Consider the following 19,644-nt stretch of genomic DNA (forward strand, 5'->3'; position numbering starts at 1 on the left):
TAGTGGGTTCCTTTGCAGGTTGGGGGGGCGCTAAGGGTGCCCGCCGAGTCCCATGGTCACAGGCTTCATCCGCTTGTGATTTTTAGCAGGGTCCCCGCTTCGCCGTAGCGGAAAAGACCCGTTTCACGCAGAGCTAGTCCCTCCAGTTCAGAGGGAGTCTGCCATTGCTGATGGCGCCACCCCAGAAGTCCCATCCCCATGTGTTTCAGAGTCACTCTGTGTCCTTCTGATTTGACTTGTCATTCAGGGCCAAACTAGATCTGTTAAAAATTGTGCTCATTCTTCCACCATATTCAGTATAATGGAGAATCTTTTTTTTTTTTTTTAAAAAAAGCCTGCTATAACAACTTCTTCTCTTTTCCCCACAGAAGTTGTTGAAATACATAGACCTCAGAATGGATTAAGCTTGATACATCCAGGGGTGTGTGTGTCTTTCTCTATGTGTGAGTGCACAGGACATTTTTAAAGTTTGATTTTAAAAACAAAGCAAAGGGAAAACGTGTAACCTTTCCGCTTTCTGCCAGAACTGGATGCAGTTTTCCCCTTGTGAGAGGACGAAGCCTGCCAGATTTTGGAGCTACCGTATTTTTCCATGTATAAGACTAGTTGTTTTTCCTAAAAAACAATGTCAAAAAATGGGGGGGGGGCCTTATACGCGGATACATCTCCTACATTTTCTTAAATCAGGGTCCCCAAAAAAAGGTGGGCATCTTATACATGGGGGTGTCTTATAGATGGAAAAATACAGTATCTTCTGTGGTTCTGCTGCAAGGACAGGCTTTCCCCCAGTTTTGTTGTGGGCAGCAATCACAGGTCCACGGGGTGGTAAGAGAGCAGGGGTCCTCAGGAAAGATGGGCAGCAAAGTATCACTCCCTCCAGCAAAGAGACTGTTACCCAAAGGGTAGATGTTTGGGGGCAGGCTTCTCCAGAACACCCCCCCCCATCCCTGGATTTTTAGGAATCACAGCCTGTTCTCTCTCTCTCTCTCTCTCTCTCCCTCTCTCTCTCTGTGTGTGTGTGTGTGTGAGAGAGAGAGAGAGAGAGAGAGAGATCTCTTCTTTGACCATGAATGATGAAAAAAGGTCATGTATCCCTAAGGAATACCGTGGTGGAATGGAAAGTATTGCCCTGATTAACCATGTATAGTGGTACCTCGTGTTACATACGCTTCAGGTTACAGACTGCACTAACCCAGAAATATTACCTTGGGTTAAGAACTTTGCTTCAGGATGAGAACAGAAATCGTGCTCCGGCGGCGCGGCGGCAGCAGGAGGCCCCATTAGCTAAAGTGGTGCTTCAGGTTAAGAACTGTTTCAGGTTAGGAAGGACCTCCGGAACGAATTAAGTACGTAACCAGAGGTACCACTGTAATTCAGAGGCTGTGCACACCCCAAGCACGCACATCTGCATGCAACATATAATTTGGCATTTATTCACCTGCTGGCAAAGCTTTGTTCATGGGCTCGACAAGCAGACTTCCACACTGAATTGAAGGCCAGGGTTGCTGTTCAGTGCTCTTCTTTGCTGTTCAGTGCACCCCTGAAGATGTTTTGAATAGTAAATGTACTGCCAGGCTTATGGCTGCGTTGAGGCCAGGGAATAGGTTTGGAAGGATTTTCTATTTTATTTCCATCTTACCCTGCGTGCACTCCCAAAAGAGAGTTTGGGAGGAAGGAAACAGAATTGTGAATTTGCTCTAGAAGCCTCATGGTCCTGGATCATTTTTTATGTCAAGGTCTCTGTACAGAAACTCTCCGATCCGACACTAGATGCTCCTGGGAATTTCCAGTACAAAGCTCCGGTCAATGATAGATATGTACCTCCAGCTGCATTAATGCTATTTTTAAACTGTCGTCCTCCCCTGCAATAGGAGGAAAATCCTCTCCTTACTACTTGGTTATGAGCAAGGTTTTTCCACACTGGAAGGAACGAAAAAGGTTGGGTGTGCGACTATCGGAGCTTGGCATATAAAATGCTCTGGAGTATTATCCAATCTCACATCAGTTGATTGTGTTGTATGTGCTTTTTTTGCTGTGACCTACTTTTCTAAAAGTTATTGCGTGGTCTTCTACATCCTCCTTTGTTTTCCCATTGTTGGAGAAGGTAGATTGGATGGAATGGACTATGAATTGGATCCGGTATGTTCTTACCGGGTTTGTCTTTTAATTTTCATTTTAGGTGGAATATTCTATTCTATTCTATTCTATTCTATTCTATTCTATTCTATTCTATTCTAAACTTTAAAAAAAGGAACTTTCACCCACCACGAGCTTGCCTGCCCCCAAATATGCCTGTTGCAGGAGATTGTAGGAGGCAGAGGTTCCGTCTTGCGCCTAAGATTGAGGGGGCCTGGTGTGTGTTGAGTTGTGTCATGTGTGCGATGTGCGCCATACGTCATATGCTTGGCGACATCACATTGTTGGGAGGAAGCCACGCATGGAGCCCAGCATGGCACTGCTTCCTCTCTTGAGCTCAGGAGGAGCCAGTCGCTTGGCACCAGCCTCTTCTTTGCCATCCAATATTGAGGGGGCCGAAGACTCCTCCGCCCTTGGGAGTTGATGCGCCTGGTGGGATGTGTTTGGGGGGCTTGCTCTCTTCAGCATGTGTTCTGTGGGATGTACCTAGTGCAGCTGCATTCTGCTGCAGGAGATTAGCTGCCCGTAAAGGGGTATGTTGGTTTCTTGTGGTCTTCTCATTGGAGAACCTCTGATAAGGTTGGAAGAACTCCATGCTGGAAATCCTCATTTGCAGAAGATTCTCCCTTAGGAGTCAACTTGTTTTCCTGTTGGAAGACCTGCACTGTGTTGTTCCTCCATTTCTTGGTGCCTTCAGAAGGAAGGGACAATTGAGGGGTCTAATGTGGAACTCCCAGGAATGTTTGTTTGCTCCCATGTTAAGATTTGGATAGCATCGAAATGCTGGCTTTCAGTTTTGCCCCAAAGCTCTGCAAGTTACTAATTGCTGCTTTGCTTCCACTATTGCTCTTAACGTTTTTGTTGTTGCTGCTGCCGCATCACTGTACACAAATGTGGTTTTTTATCATTTTTATTCTATGCTAATTACTTGTTTCATACTGTTATCTGCCTTGCGGCAGGATATAATGTTTTAAATGAATGAAATAGGTAGCTGGGATATAACTTTAGGGAAACAGCAGCATATGTACATTGTGTACCACCAGCTCTGAATAGAGTTGGTCTGTACGTTTGGAATGGTAATTTCTCTTTGTGGGACACAGGTTCTCTGCACATCTGTGTAATTTCCCAACAGATTTCCTCACTGACTAACATTAGGAGCGGCTCCCCAAATGCACAAATGAATTGTGTGCGTGGAGGGGCCCCTGGCATCCAGTGAATGCCACAAGCCCTTGGGAACATGGAAGTTCCATGTTGTTAATGAGCCCATAGGCTATTGACCCAGGGCACCGAGGGTGCAGAATCCCACAGACACAGAAGCCTGCTTTGCAATATGTTTGGGGGCCTGTGACTTAATCCTCTTCCTCTTCTATCTGCAGCTTGTCGGGGAAGAGAAACGTGTTGGGACACGAACTGTCCTTGTTGGCCACCATCCGCTTCCCACGCCAGAGGCTTACATTCCGCAGAAGTTCTGCTCTAACCAAATAGTCTCTTCCAAGGTACGTTTGCCGCATGAATGCTGTTGGGGGAATGGCATGCGAGCTCTTGACAATTCATGTGAACACCGTAATAACCATGCTTTAATTGCTGCACCGGCCCACCCGACCTGTTTTTATCTTCACAACGACCCTGCGGAGTATTTTAGGCAGAAGGGACGTGGCCGGCCGGAGGTCACCCAGTGAGCATCATGGAAGAGTGGAGAAGGTTCTCCTGGTCCTTCATGGTTTAGAGACTCTTCTCATAACCTGCAGTACTTAGATCCTGTTCAGGTTACAGTTCTACTCCAGAGTGTGCCGTCAGCAAAAGCAATTTTGTGTTCTGTTACTTTTCCCCCAGACTTGTTTCGAACTTGGGAATCACTCTGACCATCATTAACCTTATGACTTGATAATGAGTTATGAAGATCACTCGCAAGCTGTGCCTGGTTTTTGTTCTGGGGGGGGGGGTGTCTTTTGTTTAAAGCTTACACTTTGTTAGTGATCCAGCTCATCCACGAGGTCCTCCAGGCATAACAAGAAATTTCTTGCAAAAAGGCAGTCTGTGAGACCCTTTATCAGTCTGGTGCACTTATTTTGCTGCTATTTTGCAGCTCTGTTTGTTATAGCTAAGAATAAAACCTATGCACGAAGGAACTCTTTCCCAATCCCGCAAGGTGTTCCAGTTTTAGAACTGCATGAAACATAAAAGACCCATAGTTCCTCTTTTGTAGCTTCTTCCGTCTGGCACAAGTAGCCCAGCTAATGGCTTTATTACATTTACGAGTGGGAACTGCAATAAAATGGTACAGAGGGTATTGTCCGGTGTTCCAGCTAACCAACCGTATCTTCTTCCAAGACATCCCATCTGGTTATTATTGTTATTTGTTAAATTGTTATTTGTTAAATATGCTGCTCTTCATCCAAAGATCCCAGGGTGGTTTGCAAGACAAAAATACAAAATGATAATTCAAAATACATAATGGAACAACAACAACAACAAAAACCCCAATAACCCCGCTCCCACAAATATGTTCTAAAAGCCATAGAAAGTTAATCAGCTCAACAGCTGGTTGAAGAGGAACGTTTTTGCCTTGTGCCTAAAGATATGTAATGAAGGCTCCAGACAAGCCTCCATGGGGAAAGCCTTCTGCGAACAAGGAGCCACCACAGAAAAGGCCCTTCTTGAGTTGTCACCCTCCAAACCTCTCCTGGAGGAGGTGGCACATAAAGAAGGGCCTCAGATGGTGGGTAGCAGGGTCTGGGTAGGCTCATATGGAGAGAGGGGGAGTCCTTGAGCTATTGCGCTTCGCTCTCTTACACACAGACACACACAGAGTTCTCTGGCTCCCCCGCCCCGCCCCAATAGACACTGAGCATGGTCAGTCCTCATTGAACTGTTGTGTTGTTGTTGCTGTTATTGTTATTTTGTCCCCTTGACTTTTTCTTTCTTGCTGCTTCTTCACCCTTTGGGATTTTTGCTGATCCAACCTCCTCGTTTTCTCAGCCACACTTCCTCCAAGCACTTGCCATCTGCGCGTGCTGTTACAGGGAGTCATATATAGAACCATTTTGGAGCGCTGAAGCTGGTGAAATTTCCAGATAATTAGAAAATACAAAATGATTGTGAATTATACAAGGAGAGCTTGGATAAAATATTAGGGTCGACAACCCTAAATATTTTTTTAATGTGCACAAATCTCCGTTTCTTCTGTGCAGCAATATTTGCAAAGCAGAATGAAAGTATAAATTGCACCCAAACTTCAATTTTTTATTTTTGTTTTTAAAAAAGAGCTAATGCAAACCAGGCAAGGCACAGCGCAAGCTGCACCTCTTGAATCTTTTAATATATTTACTGTTGCATTGTCTGGGAAATCTTGCTCTCATTGTGTGTAGCTCGGAAGGTGGAACAAAAGGCAACAGTTTTTCCAAGCCAGGAAAGCAGGTGGCTGCTATCAGCGGGCAAAAGGGGAGTTGCGTAAAACATCGTGACAACCTCCGCTAGTGGTTGACATTCAGCAGATTCTGTGCATCAACTGCTGTATGTTTCATGTGCCTTTTGTGTGCCAGGAAAAGGTCGGGTTCCCATACCGCTTTCTCTGCTCTGCAAAGCATCCATCTGCACTTTTCACGTGGTCTCACAAAATGACTCAGTGCAAACTCAGCTTCCCCCACTTGCTATTTAGCGGATGAGCCTGATGGGGGGGGGCTTTCTTGTGGGTGTGGAGCTCCTGGTGCTTGCTGGATCAATTCAGAAGCTTGTCCTTTGAGTGGTGAAAGTCTGGGCTGTGCAGTAGGCAGATGAGAGGATTGACCCTGGAGCTGGAAAGGTCCTTGCCAAGGCAGTACCCCGGGCTAACAAGAGGAGAGTCAGCGGCTACTCTCGATGGACACTGTCATTCCAGCCCTTGGAATCTGTTTACAAGGGAGATGCTGCAACCTGCTGCCCTAATGTCTCGCTATGTGGGCTGGCGGATCATGGAGCTATCGGTTCTGGGTTCTAGCCCTTGCAGTTCCAGACAGTAGTACAGAGCTTTCCAAACTGTGTCTCATGACACATTAGCATGTTGGCTACAGTGTGTAGGTGTGTCGCACAAATGCTCCCCACGCTCTTCCTGGGGCTGGAAAGGGGTTAATTTAACCTCCAGTTTGCTAGTAGAACTGAATTACTATGTCATGAAATATGCATGTCTAAAAAGTGTGTCACCAACAGGAAAAGTTTGGAAAGCTCTGCAGTAGCACAAGAGAGTTGTTGTTGTTGTTATTTATTAAATCTGTATACCACCCTTCATCCATACATCTCAGGACAGTTCACAAAATAATAATAATAATAATAATAATAATAATAATAATAATAATAATAATAATTTTTTATACCCCGCCCTCCCCAACCAGAACCGGGCTCAGGGCAGCTAACACCAATAAAATTACAATAAAACATAATAGGAAGCAAAAAAAAAAAAAAAACCCAACAAAAAAAAGTTAGTTAAAATACAGGTTAAAATACAATTTAAAATGCAACCTCATTTTAGTAGTAGCCCATAAATCGAAACCATAAGGGGAAGGAAACATAAGGGTCAGACTGAGTCCAAACCAAAGGCCAGGCGGAACAGCTCTGTCTTGCAGGCCCTGTGGAAAGATGTCAAGTCCCACAGGGCCCGAGTCTCTTGTGACAGAGCGTTCTACCAAGTCGGGGCCAGTACTGAAAAGGCCCTGGTCCTAGTTGAGACCAATCTAATCACCTTGCGGCTCGGGACCTCCAAAGTGCTGTTATCTGTGGACCTTAAGGTCCTCCGCAGGACATACCAGGAGAGGCGGTCCCATAGGTACGAGGGACCAAAATAAAAACACAAACTACAGAATAAAAACAAGAACGAAAACAAAAGAAAACAGTAGCCCCCTTCCACGAAAGGGCCACATTAAACCAAAGAAACACAGCACACAAAACAACCAGCCGTAGCAATGATTACTTTTGCTGCCAGGTCTCTACTGCAGCTAGATTTGGCTGGCCTAGGAAGTGGCACACCCCCCCCCCTCTGTTAATTCCCACAACCACCCTGTGAGGAAGCCACGGCTGAGAGGCAGTGACTGGCTCTAGGTCAACCCAGGGAGCTTCATGGTTGAGTGGGGATTTGAACCCTAGTCTCCCAGGTCCTGACCTAACACTCTTAGCTGCTGTGCCACCCTGGCTCTCACTGCGCTGTGAGGGAGACCACAACATTTCTGAAGACTATACTATTGATCAGTAGCTTGAGAAGACCCGAATAGGCTGGGATTCTGTAAGCCAGCGGAGGTCCCTTCCCACTGACTTGGTATTGTTGAGGCAGAGGAAGAGCCAAGAGGTTGTATCAAATGCATACCTTGCCAGAGCAATATGTTTGGCAGCCTTTCGTTTCGAACCAAGGGACTGAAGACACGGTGCACTTTGCCATTACGTTTGGAAGCACTTTCTGATATTTAAGCCCTGGTGCTTCTTCAGCAATGCAGAGGCAGTAGCTGGCCCTCAAGGCTGCCTTCCCCACCTCACCTTATTTCAAGCTGGCTTGTGTGTGCGGGAGAGACAGGGAAAATGCCGCCCCCTTTAAACCTTCACATCTCTTGTTTCCGGCACTAGAATTTTTGAGTGGGGTTATGCGCCAAACCTTTTGCAAACGCTGGCGTTAAGACCCACGGGACACGGCTCATAGAAACGAAAGGAGGAAAACCAACGTTTCTGAGTGGGTAGCAAAGCAAGCTCTTCACGGAGCAAGATGCTTATTTCTTTCCGTTGGAAATGACACCAAAGGGGTGTGTGGCTGTGTGTGCATGCGTGCCCATTATAATTGTTTGCCCCTTTAAAAGCCACCCTTTTTATATTTATAGACAGAGATAGACAGACAGACAGACAGACAGACAGACAGACAGACAGACAGACATATTGAACAGATGATAGGTATCCCAATTTTGGTGCAGTCTTCAGAGGCAGGGCTGGCCCACTCCACCCATGAGGGAAGGTGAGGTGACCGCCTCAGGCAGCCGAATCCAGAGGGGCAGCAGATCCAGCCTCTGAGGATTGCATCGCCCACAGCCCCTCCAATACCATCTCCGCAGCAGCCTCTTGGCAAATAGGAGGCACTGCAGGTCTCCTTCCACCCTCGTTCCCATTTTAGATCTTTATTCTCCCATTGTTCCTGATGTAGTTCCTTGACCCTCACTTCTTCCCTGGTGGGGGGTGGTTTGTGTGTGTGCGTGTGTGCCATTTTCTGGTTAGCTTCAGGTGCCAAAATGTCTCAGGGCAACCCTGTTCAGAAGAGGCCATTGCTGGTCAAAGTCTTGGTTCATACCTGCCTCTTTTGCTTTTTTGCCCCACAGTACACTGTCTGGAATTTTCTTCCAAAGAATCTCTTTGAACAGTTCCGAAGAATTGCCAACTTTTACTTCCTTATCATTTTCCTTGTACAGGTAAGGCTGCTTTAGAAAAAGCAATGAAGGTGAGGGAGAATGTTGCTGGTGTGTGTGTGTGTGTGTTTAAGTACCAGTCATTGAAATGTTTCAATGCCATCCTTCTAAAATAAAGACTCTTATTTTCAAGGCATAAGTTAGTGGGTTCGTGTTTACAGAACACAACAACAATGGTGTCATTTGCTCCAGCCTAGAGACACTACATTATATAGCTGCTTCTCTTCAATGGTCAAAGATGCGTCATCCCCTCCCTCCTGCACACACAACAGCTTGTGATGAGGCGCCCATATACCTCCCTGTTACGTTGTCTAGATGCTACACAAATGCAGAAGTAAATTTCTGAGTGTGCATTTCTTTGTGGGTAGGCGAATAGCAACCACAGATGTGGGCTGTGTCCTTTTCACTTCTGCTTTCTGATTAAAGAGGCTAGAGCTGAATCAGGAGACTCTTTAAAAAAATAAAATCAAAAGCAAGCTGAAATTCTGCAGACCAACCGTTTCAGGGAAGGAAAGTAGGGGAGTGGGTTCAGCTTCTGTTGATGTCGGATGGGTTTTCAGTGTTTCAGCGTTTTTTTTAAAAAAAGGGCTCTTGCCACTGCTCTTGGGCAGCATATCTGCTGACTTATATTAAAAGCACTCACTATTGTAGATGGAGGAGAGCATCTTGGCCCATTCCTCATAAGCCTGAACCTTCCTCAGACTTTGCTAAATGGAGTGTGTTGAATTCGCCACTGCTGCTGCCTGCGTTTCCTGACGATTGCATCTTGCCTGCTTTGAAGACAGAGTGCTTTGCCAATTTGCATCTCATCCTTGTGTCAGGGGCAGAGGCATTAATGATCTCTGAGGAAGTAGCTCCAGCTAATTTACACGACAATGCTAAGATGGCATCGCCCCATCTTCCAGATAACTGTAGAATCCTGATCTGAGCAGTCGGGGCTGGTTGTGAAATGCACCAGGCTAACCTGCTGCCACTTCCACTTCCTTGGGCGGTGTGGTTCAGCTTGCCAGGAGCAACAAATTCAACAGGAATCTCCCCAGTGCGCGTGGGGCTTTAATTTGGAACAGGTTGGAACAAAGGCTATATTTAACTTGAAACAAATCAAAATAGTGCCACTAGGGACGGATGCGGTTTTCTCTCTCAGTTCCAGTGCTGTGCAGTTTTGGAAGAAATATCCCCATGTTTCAGTGAATTGCATACACCTGATTTTTGCCCAAAGTTGACCCGTCATGGTCAATATCAGCGGGTCTACTCTGAGTAAAAGTTACTTGAAAAATTGGCCATGGAGAGGTGTGTGTGAATTATCACACTGTGATAAAAAAACAAAAAACCCAGCTGACTATCTTCTGAAGCAGAACACCCCCGTGAAAAATCTCATGGCTACCTATTTGTACCAAACCTCCCCTTGCCCACCCCAGTTAGCCATTACCATAGGAAAGAAATGAATGTTATATTCAAATGTTTGGCATCGCATTACAAAAGCATTGCTCTTGTGCCAGGCATTAGTAAAGCCTGGCAGTTAAAGGCATGGAACCCGTCAAATCCACCTACCCACCAATGTGTGTGTTCATTGTTCCACAAGAGGCTTTTTCTTGTGAAGACTGTGCAGCTTTAAACACATGCCATAATAAATCCATTATGGTGCAGTCTTACACATGTTTACTGTGAAGTATGCGCCGCTTTCTTTAACGAGGCTTATTCCTAGGTAAGGCTGTGTAGCTAGCAGCCTTAGTCTTTAAGGGTGCTGCAACATTTTTTTAAAGTGTCTCTTTGTTGTAATAACATAGCTAACCCTCATAATTCAAACGTGGTTGCATCTGTCAATGGCTTCTGGCCACAGCAGCTATGCTCTGTCTCCATGGTCAGAAGCATAAATGTCTCTGAATATAATTTTCTGGAAGCCACGGGAGGGGAGAAGGCTCTTGTACTCAGGTCCTGCTTGCAGGTTTCCCAGGGGCACCTGGTTGGCCTCTGAGAGAACAGGATGCTGGACTAGATGGGCCACTGACCTGATCCAGCGGGCTCTTCTTATATTCTTATCATTCCGAGTGCCAAATACTTTTAGCACTGGAGTAGCTTGGACCACTGGAATAGCTGTTCTAGTGAACAGACTTCCTGGAGCATGAGCTGAGCTCTTGAGCAAATGTGCATGTGTGTGACAAACCTCCATTTACAGTGCAATCTTAGCGCATACTTGATATCAACTGCACATCTGTAGCAGAAGGCTTTGACGAGCTCAATCAGCCTTGGGTCCCCAGATGTTTCTGGGATAAGATTCCTGTCACTCTCAGCCAGTTTGAACAGGTATGATGCTGTTTGCAGCCCGACAACATCTGGAGAATCAAAACTGAAGAGTGTTGGCTTCGAAGAAATGAGTTCTTTACTACTACTACTACTAATAATAATAATAATACTAATAATAATACTAATAATAATACACACTTGGATTCACATGGCAGGACATATAATGGAAAAAGGATGCATTCAGATGTCACATTATTCTATTTGGACATCAAAGAGATCCCTTCACAAGCTCTTCATAGCAAGAAAGTGGGAATGAAGAATATACATGGGTGCTTTTCTTCTTATCTGGAAGAGACCTCTGCCATTTGAATGAATGGAAAACTTTGCCACATCATTCTCAAAACTTACTAGGCACTTGCTACCAGTGATTCACCATACGCTATAAAACAGAAGTCCGAATTGCACATAAACAGATGCAGTTCATTAAAAAGCAATGACATGCACACTCTGGTGTTTTCCTGTGTTTTCCATGTTGCAGCATCAGTTTACATTTGTTGCTTATAAAAGCTGAGGACATCAAACCAGCAAATATCCTTTTCTTTAATTCTCCCCCAATAACTTGCCTTTCCCCCTCTTCTGCAGGTCATAGTAGACACACCAACCAGCCCCGTCACGAGCGGACTTCCTCTATTCTTTGTTATTACCATTACAGCTATTAAACAGGTATTTGCGTTCTCCCCCTTCCCCAAAAAAAAGTAAATGGAAAAAGAGGATTGTCAGCTTAGAGCTCTGCTAAATACCTGAGGAAAGGCTCTCCCTCACCTCTTTTTTCTTTGTTTCCCTTTCTCTTGTTCCGTGATTGTGATGACTTCTGCCCCCTGCTCCCTAATTTATCCCTCCAGGGTTATGAGGATTGGCTGCGGCACAGGGCTGACAAAGAAGTAAACAAAAGCACCGTCCTGGTGATCGAGGATGCAAAGCAAGTGAAGAAGGAGTGTGAAGGAATCAAGGTGTGGTATGAAAGAGGGGAGCAAGCTTTCGGGGCACTGGGAAGCTCCAGGGAGCCTGTAGCGAAAGGCAGGGGGTGGGGGGTGAGTGCAGGGAGAGTTGTTATTAAAACCTTGAATTCGTGCTTGCTGATGGATTCCGGCTGGTCCCCACTGGCTGGTTGGGGTGGCTGGGAATGGGCTGAAGCACTTGTGTGTTTTGTAGCAAAGACGAGCGAGGTTTCTGCACGTTGGAAATGGTTTGGGGCCTTGCCTTTAACCACAGGGAGCCACAGGCAGCAAGGAGTTCTGTGCAGGCAAGTGAGCAAGCTGGTGGAGGAGACAGATCTCTGCACCCCTCCTCTGCCATTCCACTTGGCAGAAGGCTTTTCCCTCTTCTGTAATGCAGCACGGTTGCGACTTGTGTGAAGGCTACATTCTGGGGATGGAGGCAGGAATGTGTGTACCCTGCATGAGCTCTCCCCTCCCCCCCCCCCCCGCTCCCAGCACGACAGAGAGCTTTTAGATTTAGATGCCTTCTTTGCTTCTTTGTTGTTGATTTATATCAATAAAGCCTTTTCAGCTGAAGAGTGGGGGGGGGGGTGTGATGCTCTAAATAAGTACATCTAAGCAAACATTTCTGCAGCACGTTGACATTTATTTGTTCTGGTCTTCAAGGTTGGCGACATAGTAGAAGTAAAGTCTGATGAAACCTTCCCATGCGACCTGATCTTCCTCGCATCAACTCACAAGGACGGGTGTTGTTATGTCACTACAGCTAGTTTGGATGGAGAATCAAATGTCAAGGTAACAGAATGGGTAAACAGCACATCTGACCTGCAGCCCTTTTATCTTCACTAAGCTTTGAAGCGGTAAATCTTGGCTTTCCAAAGCTTTGACACGGCGCATTCTCTAGGCTGCGAATCAAGAGTGACTGACTATGTGTACCTGTCACACAAAGGAAAGTGAAACGCATTCCCTTTCAGCCATGCTCTCTTCCCGACTTGCTAATTCTATATGACAGGATATTTTTGTGCTGGGGAGCGTATGGTCATGCGTGGGCCTCACAGAGCTACACCACAGTCCTTCTCTCATGAGCGGCAGGCTCCTATCTGGTCCACAGCTTACATGGGATTATAAGAGCGTGCCTTTTGGGTGAGACGAAAGGTTCAGCATCCTGTTTTCTGTGAGGGCAGATCCAGTGGCATAGGAAGGTGGCTACAGTCCACCCCCAGGTGTCATCACTGAGGGGGGTGACCATGGGGCCTGGCCTGCAGCGCGCCTGAGCTACACGTCTCTCTTGGGGAGTGACGCAGTGGCTCGGGCCCCTGCAGGCTCCACACTGCCTGAAACGGCAACATGGGGCTTGTGGACTCCATGGAGGTTCTGCACAGCGTGCTCTGCCCTGGCTTACCCTGCCCCGTGGGCGGCTTGCCCTGTCCCTGGGTGCAGGGCATTTGTGCCGCCCCGGGCACCCAAGCAGCTAGCTACGCCACTGGGCAGATCAAGCCACCACACCCCTTTTGGGGATTCAGCAGCGCCTTGTCTCTGAATGTGGATTTCTCTAATAGCCACTGATGGAGTGCCTTCTCCATTCAATGCAAAGGTGGATAAACCATGGGATTCATGCAACCTTCAGAGGTCTTCCATGCAGCCAGCCACAGATGCACGAGGCACCCACCACTGCCAAATTCACCACCCACCAGTGAATTTTGCTGTCTGGCAGGGGTGTACCTAATGAACTGCTGCTTGATGGACTGAGGCAGGGGTCAGCAGCCTTTTTCATCCGTGGGCCGGTCCACTGTCCCTCAGACCATGTGGGGGGCTGGACTATATTTTGAGGGGGGAAATGAACAAATAACAAATAACCCAGAGATGCATTTTAAATAAAAGCACACATTCTACTCATGTAAAAACACACTGATTCCCCGACCGTCTGTGGGCCGGATTGAGAAGCCGATTGGGCCGCATCCGGCCCACGGGCCTTAGGTTGCCTACCCCTGCCGCTGAGGGGATCATGATTGCAATGGGAGTCATCCCTGAGCACCTTCCTCCAAATGTAAATTGCACTTCTCTTGGCCCACCCAGTTACTGTTATGCAGGCTGGGCAGAGTGAGATCTTTTGCCACTGGTGTGTGTTGGGAGCAGCTGCACTTCTCAGTCTCAGCAGGGAGACCTCTGGAAAGTCGTGTGTGTGTGTGCGCGCGCGCATGCCCCAGCCGCACAATTGGCATGTGGCCCTCAAGCACCCACTCCCTGCAGCCTATTATATCACAAAAATATAAAATAAAACTGGAAATAGTTGGTGCCATTATGAGCAAACATTTGCCCTGCAAAAAGGCAGAAATCAGTTAAATCAAAAGTCTGAAAGGCAGCCATGCTTCTGAATAGCAGTTCCTGGAAACCAAGGGCTCCTGAGCTCCCCTTCTGCTCCAGTACCATTTTAAAAATACAATAGCACCTCTGTGTATGTTATACACTGTCTCGGCAATAGCTATTGAAACGCAGGTATATCTGTCGTTTCTGAAGGTTCGATATTTTGATCTTACTTCATATGCAATAAGATTCATAACATGAAGTCTGGCTGATAATAGCAGTAAGATCTCCCATCCTATGATTTACTGTTTCAAATTTCCTTTTGAAAGATAACAGAGCCTGGGACCATTATCCTATGGAAGATTGTCTGTCTGTCTGTCTGTCTGTCCATCCGTCTGTCTTTCTCTCTCTCTCTCGTGCATGTACACACGCACCCAGCCGTGTGAACCATTCCATTTTCTGTACATTGCCAGATAAAATATCATTGAACTTTGGTGTACATGTGTGTGTGTGTGAGAGAGAGAGACATTATAACATAATAGAACACTGGTGTTTTTCTGGCACATGGTTAAACTATGGCATACACGCTCATAGGAGGCAGTGATGGCCTTGGATGTCTTTAAAAGAGGATCAGACAAATTCACAGGCGATAGGGCTGCCAGTGGCCACTAGGCGCAATGGCTATGCTCTTTTCCCATGCTCGGAGTCAGTGTTCTTCTGAACACCGGTTGCTGGAAACCACAAAAGTGAGGAGTGCTCATGTCCTGCTTGCACGATTCCTGTTGTCATCTGATTGGCCACGCTAAGAACAGGATCCTGGACTGGAGTGGCCACTGGTGTGATCTAGCCAGCTCGTCGTCTTCTCATCCACTGTTACCGCAAGCAAGTCATGCTGATTCTCCCCTCACACACACACTCTTTTCCCCCTTCAACTTTCCTCCAAAGAATGTCCTGTATCTTGTTTTGCAAGAACAAGGTGCAACAGGATGTGCCTGAGAAGGAATGTACTTAAAATGTTTAATGAGCTTTTTCTATAAATCTTTGGCAAGGAAGCGCACAGCCCAAGAGCTTAACCTCCAAGCTGTGAAAATGTCTGTGCTTTTAATGCCATTCATCATCTCCCACCGTTGATGCAATAGAGCTGTTTCTCATCCAGCTTGAAACGAGGAAAATTTAGAGATAACGAGCTAGGGAAGCATCTGGGTGAGTTTTGTTTATGAAGATGGATCACGGCAGTGTCTCCTGCTGACAGAAGTGATTTACAACACCCGAGTAGTGTCTAGAAATAGAACCTCTTAAATGGAGAATTTTAAACCCTTTGTCTGCTCTTTCTAATTTAATCAAGAAGTATCTGCGTAGCCAGGGATGCCTAGAATAGCTCTCCCTCCTCCACTGACATTTAATTCACTCACCCGATTACCTTTGAGAGATCCTAGGCCAGCACTCAGGGGAACAGGGAACACAGAGCACCTGTTGAGGCACCTGCAGCTTTTCATGAAACCTGGAGAAGCTGATGGATTGTTCTTCAACAGGTCTCTGGAATCAACCTATTAGGCCACGGATGGGAAACCTGTAGCTGTTGCTGGACTCCAGCTCCCATCATCCCTGCTCCATGGCCAATCACTGATGGGAGCCGGAGTCCAACAGCAGCTAAGAGGTCACAGGTTCCCCATCCCTGAATTAAGATTTTGTTCAGCGTGGAAAGCAAGTAAATGGCAGTGCATGAGTTATCAAGAGTAAGCTGCTCAACTGGAACTGCAACCCCACAAGGAGGAGACAGGCATCTCTTTCGCATAGGATCTATCTGTAAATTTCCAGCTTATTTCTATATTGTAGGAGCAAATAATTGGCTCAACGTGCATTTTAATTTAGTAGGTTTACTGAGTTGGTTAGTTACTGAAGCACTTGTGTCTTGCTTTATGCCAAAAGGATTCTTGTGGTATCTTGCAAATAGGTTCATTATTTTATATTTATAAAAGGTATTTATATACCACCTGTTCATAGAATATAGCATGGCAGTGCATAGCAATTATATACAGTAAAATATAAAAAAATGGTTAAAATGACTGGCTAATTGAAGATTTTTTAAGCAGCTGCATAGACCTGTTGATGTAAAAATATCTCCAGGAAAGTCAAAAGTGAGGGTGCCTGCTGAGTCTGTGTTGGAAGAGCATTCCACAGCATAAGACTGATGACGCTACATGCCCAATTTCTAGTGGGTGTCACGTCAAGCCTCTGTAACGCAGGAAGCAACCAGCCGTGCTCCTCTGGATGATCTCACTGATCGAGCTGGGATAAAAGGCCTTTAAAAACCCAGCAATAAAATTACAGCTAACGCAGCAGTAGCGATAGTAATAATGAGCCTCTCGAAGATGGCTAAAACACAGATCAGCTAAAACCAATTCCTAGTAGCATTTCCAGCAATCAAAGCACCACGTGAGCTCTGTAGCTTGTTAGAATCGCCCACTGTGCAAAACGGTCTGTGTACTCTAGGGACAGTAAACAGCTGCTTAACGGATTTTGCATTTCCGTCTCCCTTCTAGACTCACTACACTGTGCAGGATACTGCCAAACTCCATACATGCCAAGCCATAAATTGCCTTACTGCTACAATAGAATGTGAACAGCCTCAGCCAGACCTCTACAAGTAAGTTCTGAAACGCAACGTTTATTTCCTTGCCAATTTTTTTTTTGAGGCATGCACCACCTTGTGTCTGTATTGTCCCAGGACTGGGCTCATGAGTTGGGCTTTGAGGTGCATGGTAGGTTCTGCTTCAACTGTGTCAAAGCTTTCTGTTTGCCATTTTATTTGCATTAACCAGCTGCGAGCTGGATCTGCACCGTTTCCTGGGAGATCAGGCAGCCAGGATTGGAGATTAGGATCATATCTTGTTGGTCCATCTTGCTCACAGTTGTGTACACTGACAGGCAGCATCTGTCTGTCTTAAAACAGCATCTTGGTGGCCACCTGTCATGGATGCTTTAAGGGGTTGGACTAGATGATCCTTGGGTCCCACCCAACTTTAAGATTATGTTTCTATTATCTCTGCAGGGTTTCAAACAAAGATCTTTCCCAACCCTGCCTGAAGGTGCTAGGGACTGAACCTGGTACCTTCTGCATTCAGTGCAGTTGCTAAATGACCCTTCTCATGTGAGATTATCTCTTTTTGAGAATTCGATTCATTCCCGAATTTAGGGTTGTTGATCTCCTTTCCCCACATGAGAAAGTTGACTGTGCTTCATTATATTCTGAAATTGATCCTGGTCTAATTGCCCTTAGGCAAATGTCGAACAAGTCCCTTTCCATCCATTGGCCTGCCTGACCCAGTTGCCACTCCCCCCTCCCCTTTCTCATGCATGGGAGGGAGGGACCGACCCCTTTCCCTGGCCTGCTATTGATTCTCCTTCCCTTGTACTCTTCCCTCCTCCCAAATGTGTCATGTCTTTGAGCTCACAGCCTATAAACGGGTTAAAGCCAAACTCTGCCTTTTTAATCTTTTTCTGCAGCATCTAGCAAATGCAGGCGCTTGGTAGATGTGCGTTTAGCAAATGCTAGGGAGGATGGTGGGTTGGAGACTGACGAATAACTGCTTGTAAAATAAATGCCTCAAAACATGGTTCTCACAAATTTAGTCTCTGGTACTTCTGTCTCTGGTACTTCTGTGCCGTGTATATATATATATATATATATCCATCCATCCATCCATCCATCCATCCACCCTTCCTTCCTTATCCTTCTCGGTAGTGGCACCCACCCCATGGAACGCCCTCCCACCAGATGTTAAGGAGATGAGTAATTATGTAACATTAGGAAACGTCTGAAGGCAGCCCTGTATAGGGAAGCTTTTTAAGGTTTAATGTTTTGCTATATTTTTATATATGATGGGAGCTGCCCAGAGTGACTTACTGGTGAATAACTCGCTGGATTTGCATAGCACACAGTGTACAAATGTTTGGAACAGGGTGGGAGAACCTTAATCAGCCTGAGGGCTCATTCCACCAGCTTCTAGGAGCTGTGTGGCAGTGATAGGTGGGGCCACAGGTAAAGTGGGTGGAGCGGCAAATGTGGCTTTCAACTTTCTACACTAAGTTACCTTCCTGACAGGCCAGCCGTTTCTACACACAAGCACACTGCACAAACATCCCCTTCCTCCACCTAGGGAAGAAATAATGCCTTATCACAGTTCCGGGCCACAAAACCTTTTTATTCTTCTTTTTATTACACATATTGTGTTTTTATATTGCAATTCCAGGTTGTGAACCATCCTGAGAACTAAGGAGGAAGGGTGGTATACTATTTTAATAAACAAACAAAAGTAAATAAAATCTCTGATGAGAAGCCAGGTGAGGGGTGTGGCCTGGAGAACGGTGGGGCCTTGGGAATGCCCCAAGGGCCGAATAGGGAGGCTTGGAGGGCCACATTTGGGGCCCCCAGGGATGAGATTCCCCACCACTGCTTTGTGGAACAGGAGTTTCTCAGAGCTCTGCAGTCCTTACCCACCTTTGCTTTTCTCTCCCCACCTCTTTTGTTAATTGATAATTTGCGGCGGCTCTCCTACAAATTACCAGCAGGGCTTAATAAGCAACCTCTTGTGCCCATCTCTCATTGCAGGTTTGTGGGCCGAATTACCATCTACAAGGACGGTCAAGAGCCAGTAGCCAGGTTAGTCAGCTGTTTTGTTAGTTCATTATCCCTATGCTTTGTTTCGTAATTAATTAGCTGGCCTCTTGTCGCCTCCCTAAAGGCTATTGCTGACATCAGCAGCTTGATGTTTGACTGCTCTCTATCCCTTGCACTGATTTTTCACTTTCCCTGCACATTAATGAAACCGTCTTAGTGGTGTTGTCTTGCTTCCCCCTTACCATTGCCATATTAGTTGATATTTTCAGAATGCATCTTCTCTCTCTCTCTCTCTCTCTCTCTCTCTCTCTCTCTCTCTCTCTCTCTCTCTCCCCCTCTCCCCCTCTCCCCCTCTCCCCCTCTCCCTCTCCCCACCCTTCTTTCCTTTTGTAAGTGGCCTAATAGTCTGACTTCATTCTAGGGCACTGGGTCCCGAGAACCTGTTGCTGAAGGGAGCGACATTAAAAAACACTCCTAGGATCTATGGTAAGCAACTGTTTGACATTTTCCAGTTTATTTCAGCCATGCTTATTATTAGCATTGAATTTAAGACCTGCCCTTCACCAGCCTCTCCCAGGGCACATTACAACAATTTGAAGTTAAAGGCCGTTAAAACATGTTACAGTCACGGGAATGGGCTGAACATGGGAAACACACATCTCAGGTGCCATAGGTCAGGGTGAAGTGATGCATCTTCAGCATTCACCAAAATCCTGTCTAGTGAAGGTGCCAGACACATCTCTATAGGGAGGGAATCCCAAGGTTTAGGGGCTGCCACCCCAGGCGCTGTCTCTTGGGCCGTTACCACCACCCCGCCCAAAATTTTGATGGAGGTGGAACAACCAAGAGGGACCCACCTGCTTATCTCAACGCCTGGGAGGACCCGTTGGGAAAAAGGATGAAATCTCAAATTTGTGTGGTGTTTATTTCC

At 46.2% G+C, this 19,644-nt stretch overlaps 1 protein-coding gene across 9 annotated transcripts in view; it reads left to right on the top strand.

Annotated features, from left to right (window-relative positions):
* The window catches only part of ATP11C (ATPase phospholipid transporting 11C (ATP11C blood group)), a 102,200-nt gene that overhangs the window by 33,701 nt on the left and 48,855 nt on the right, over positions 1 to 19,644 (top strand). For all 9 annotated transcript variants that reach the window (XR_014003985.1, XM_081178944.1, XM_081178949.1 and 6 more), the window contains exons 2-9: positions 3,513 to 3,632; positions 8,460 to 8,549; positions 11,433 to 11,513; positions 11,693 to 11,800; positions 12,455 to 12,583; positions 16,636 to 16,739; positions 18,705 to 18,755; positions 19,135 to 19,199. Coding sequence is in view for 8 of the 9 variants with exons in the window: in XM_081178944.1 (XP_081035070.1) it covers positions 3,513 to 3,632; positions 8,460 to 8,549; positions 11,433 to 11,513; positions 11,693 to 11,800; positions 12,455 to 12,583; positions 16,636 to 16,739; positions 18,705 to 18,755; positions 19,135 to 19,199 (748 nt within the window). In the remaining variant the exon portion in view is untranslated. The remainder of the gene's footprint in view (positions 1 to 3,512; positions 3,633 to 8,459; positions 8,550 to 11,432; positions 11,514 to 11,692; positions 11,801 to 12,454; positions 12,584 to 16,635; positions 16,740 to 18,704; positions 18,756 to 19,134; positions 19,200 to 19,644) is intronic.

Source organism: Podarcis bocagei (genome assembly GCF_964188305.1).
Source record: "Podarcis bocagei genome assembly, chromosome: Z".
In the NCBI taxonomy this organism is placed as follows: Eukaryota; Metazoa; Chordata; class Lepidosauria; order Squamata; family Lacertidae; genus Podarcis; species Podarcis bocagei.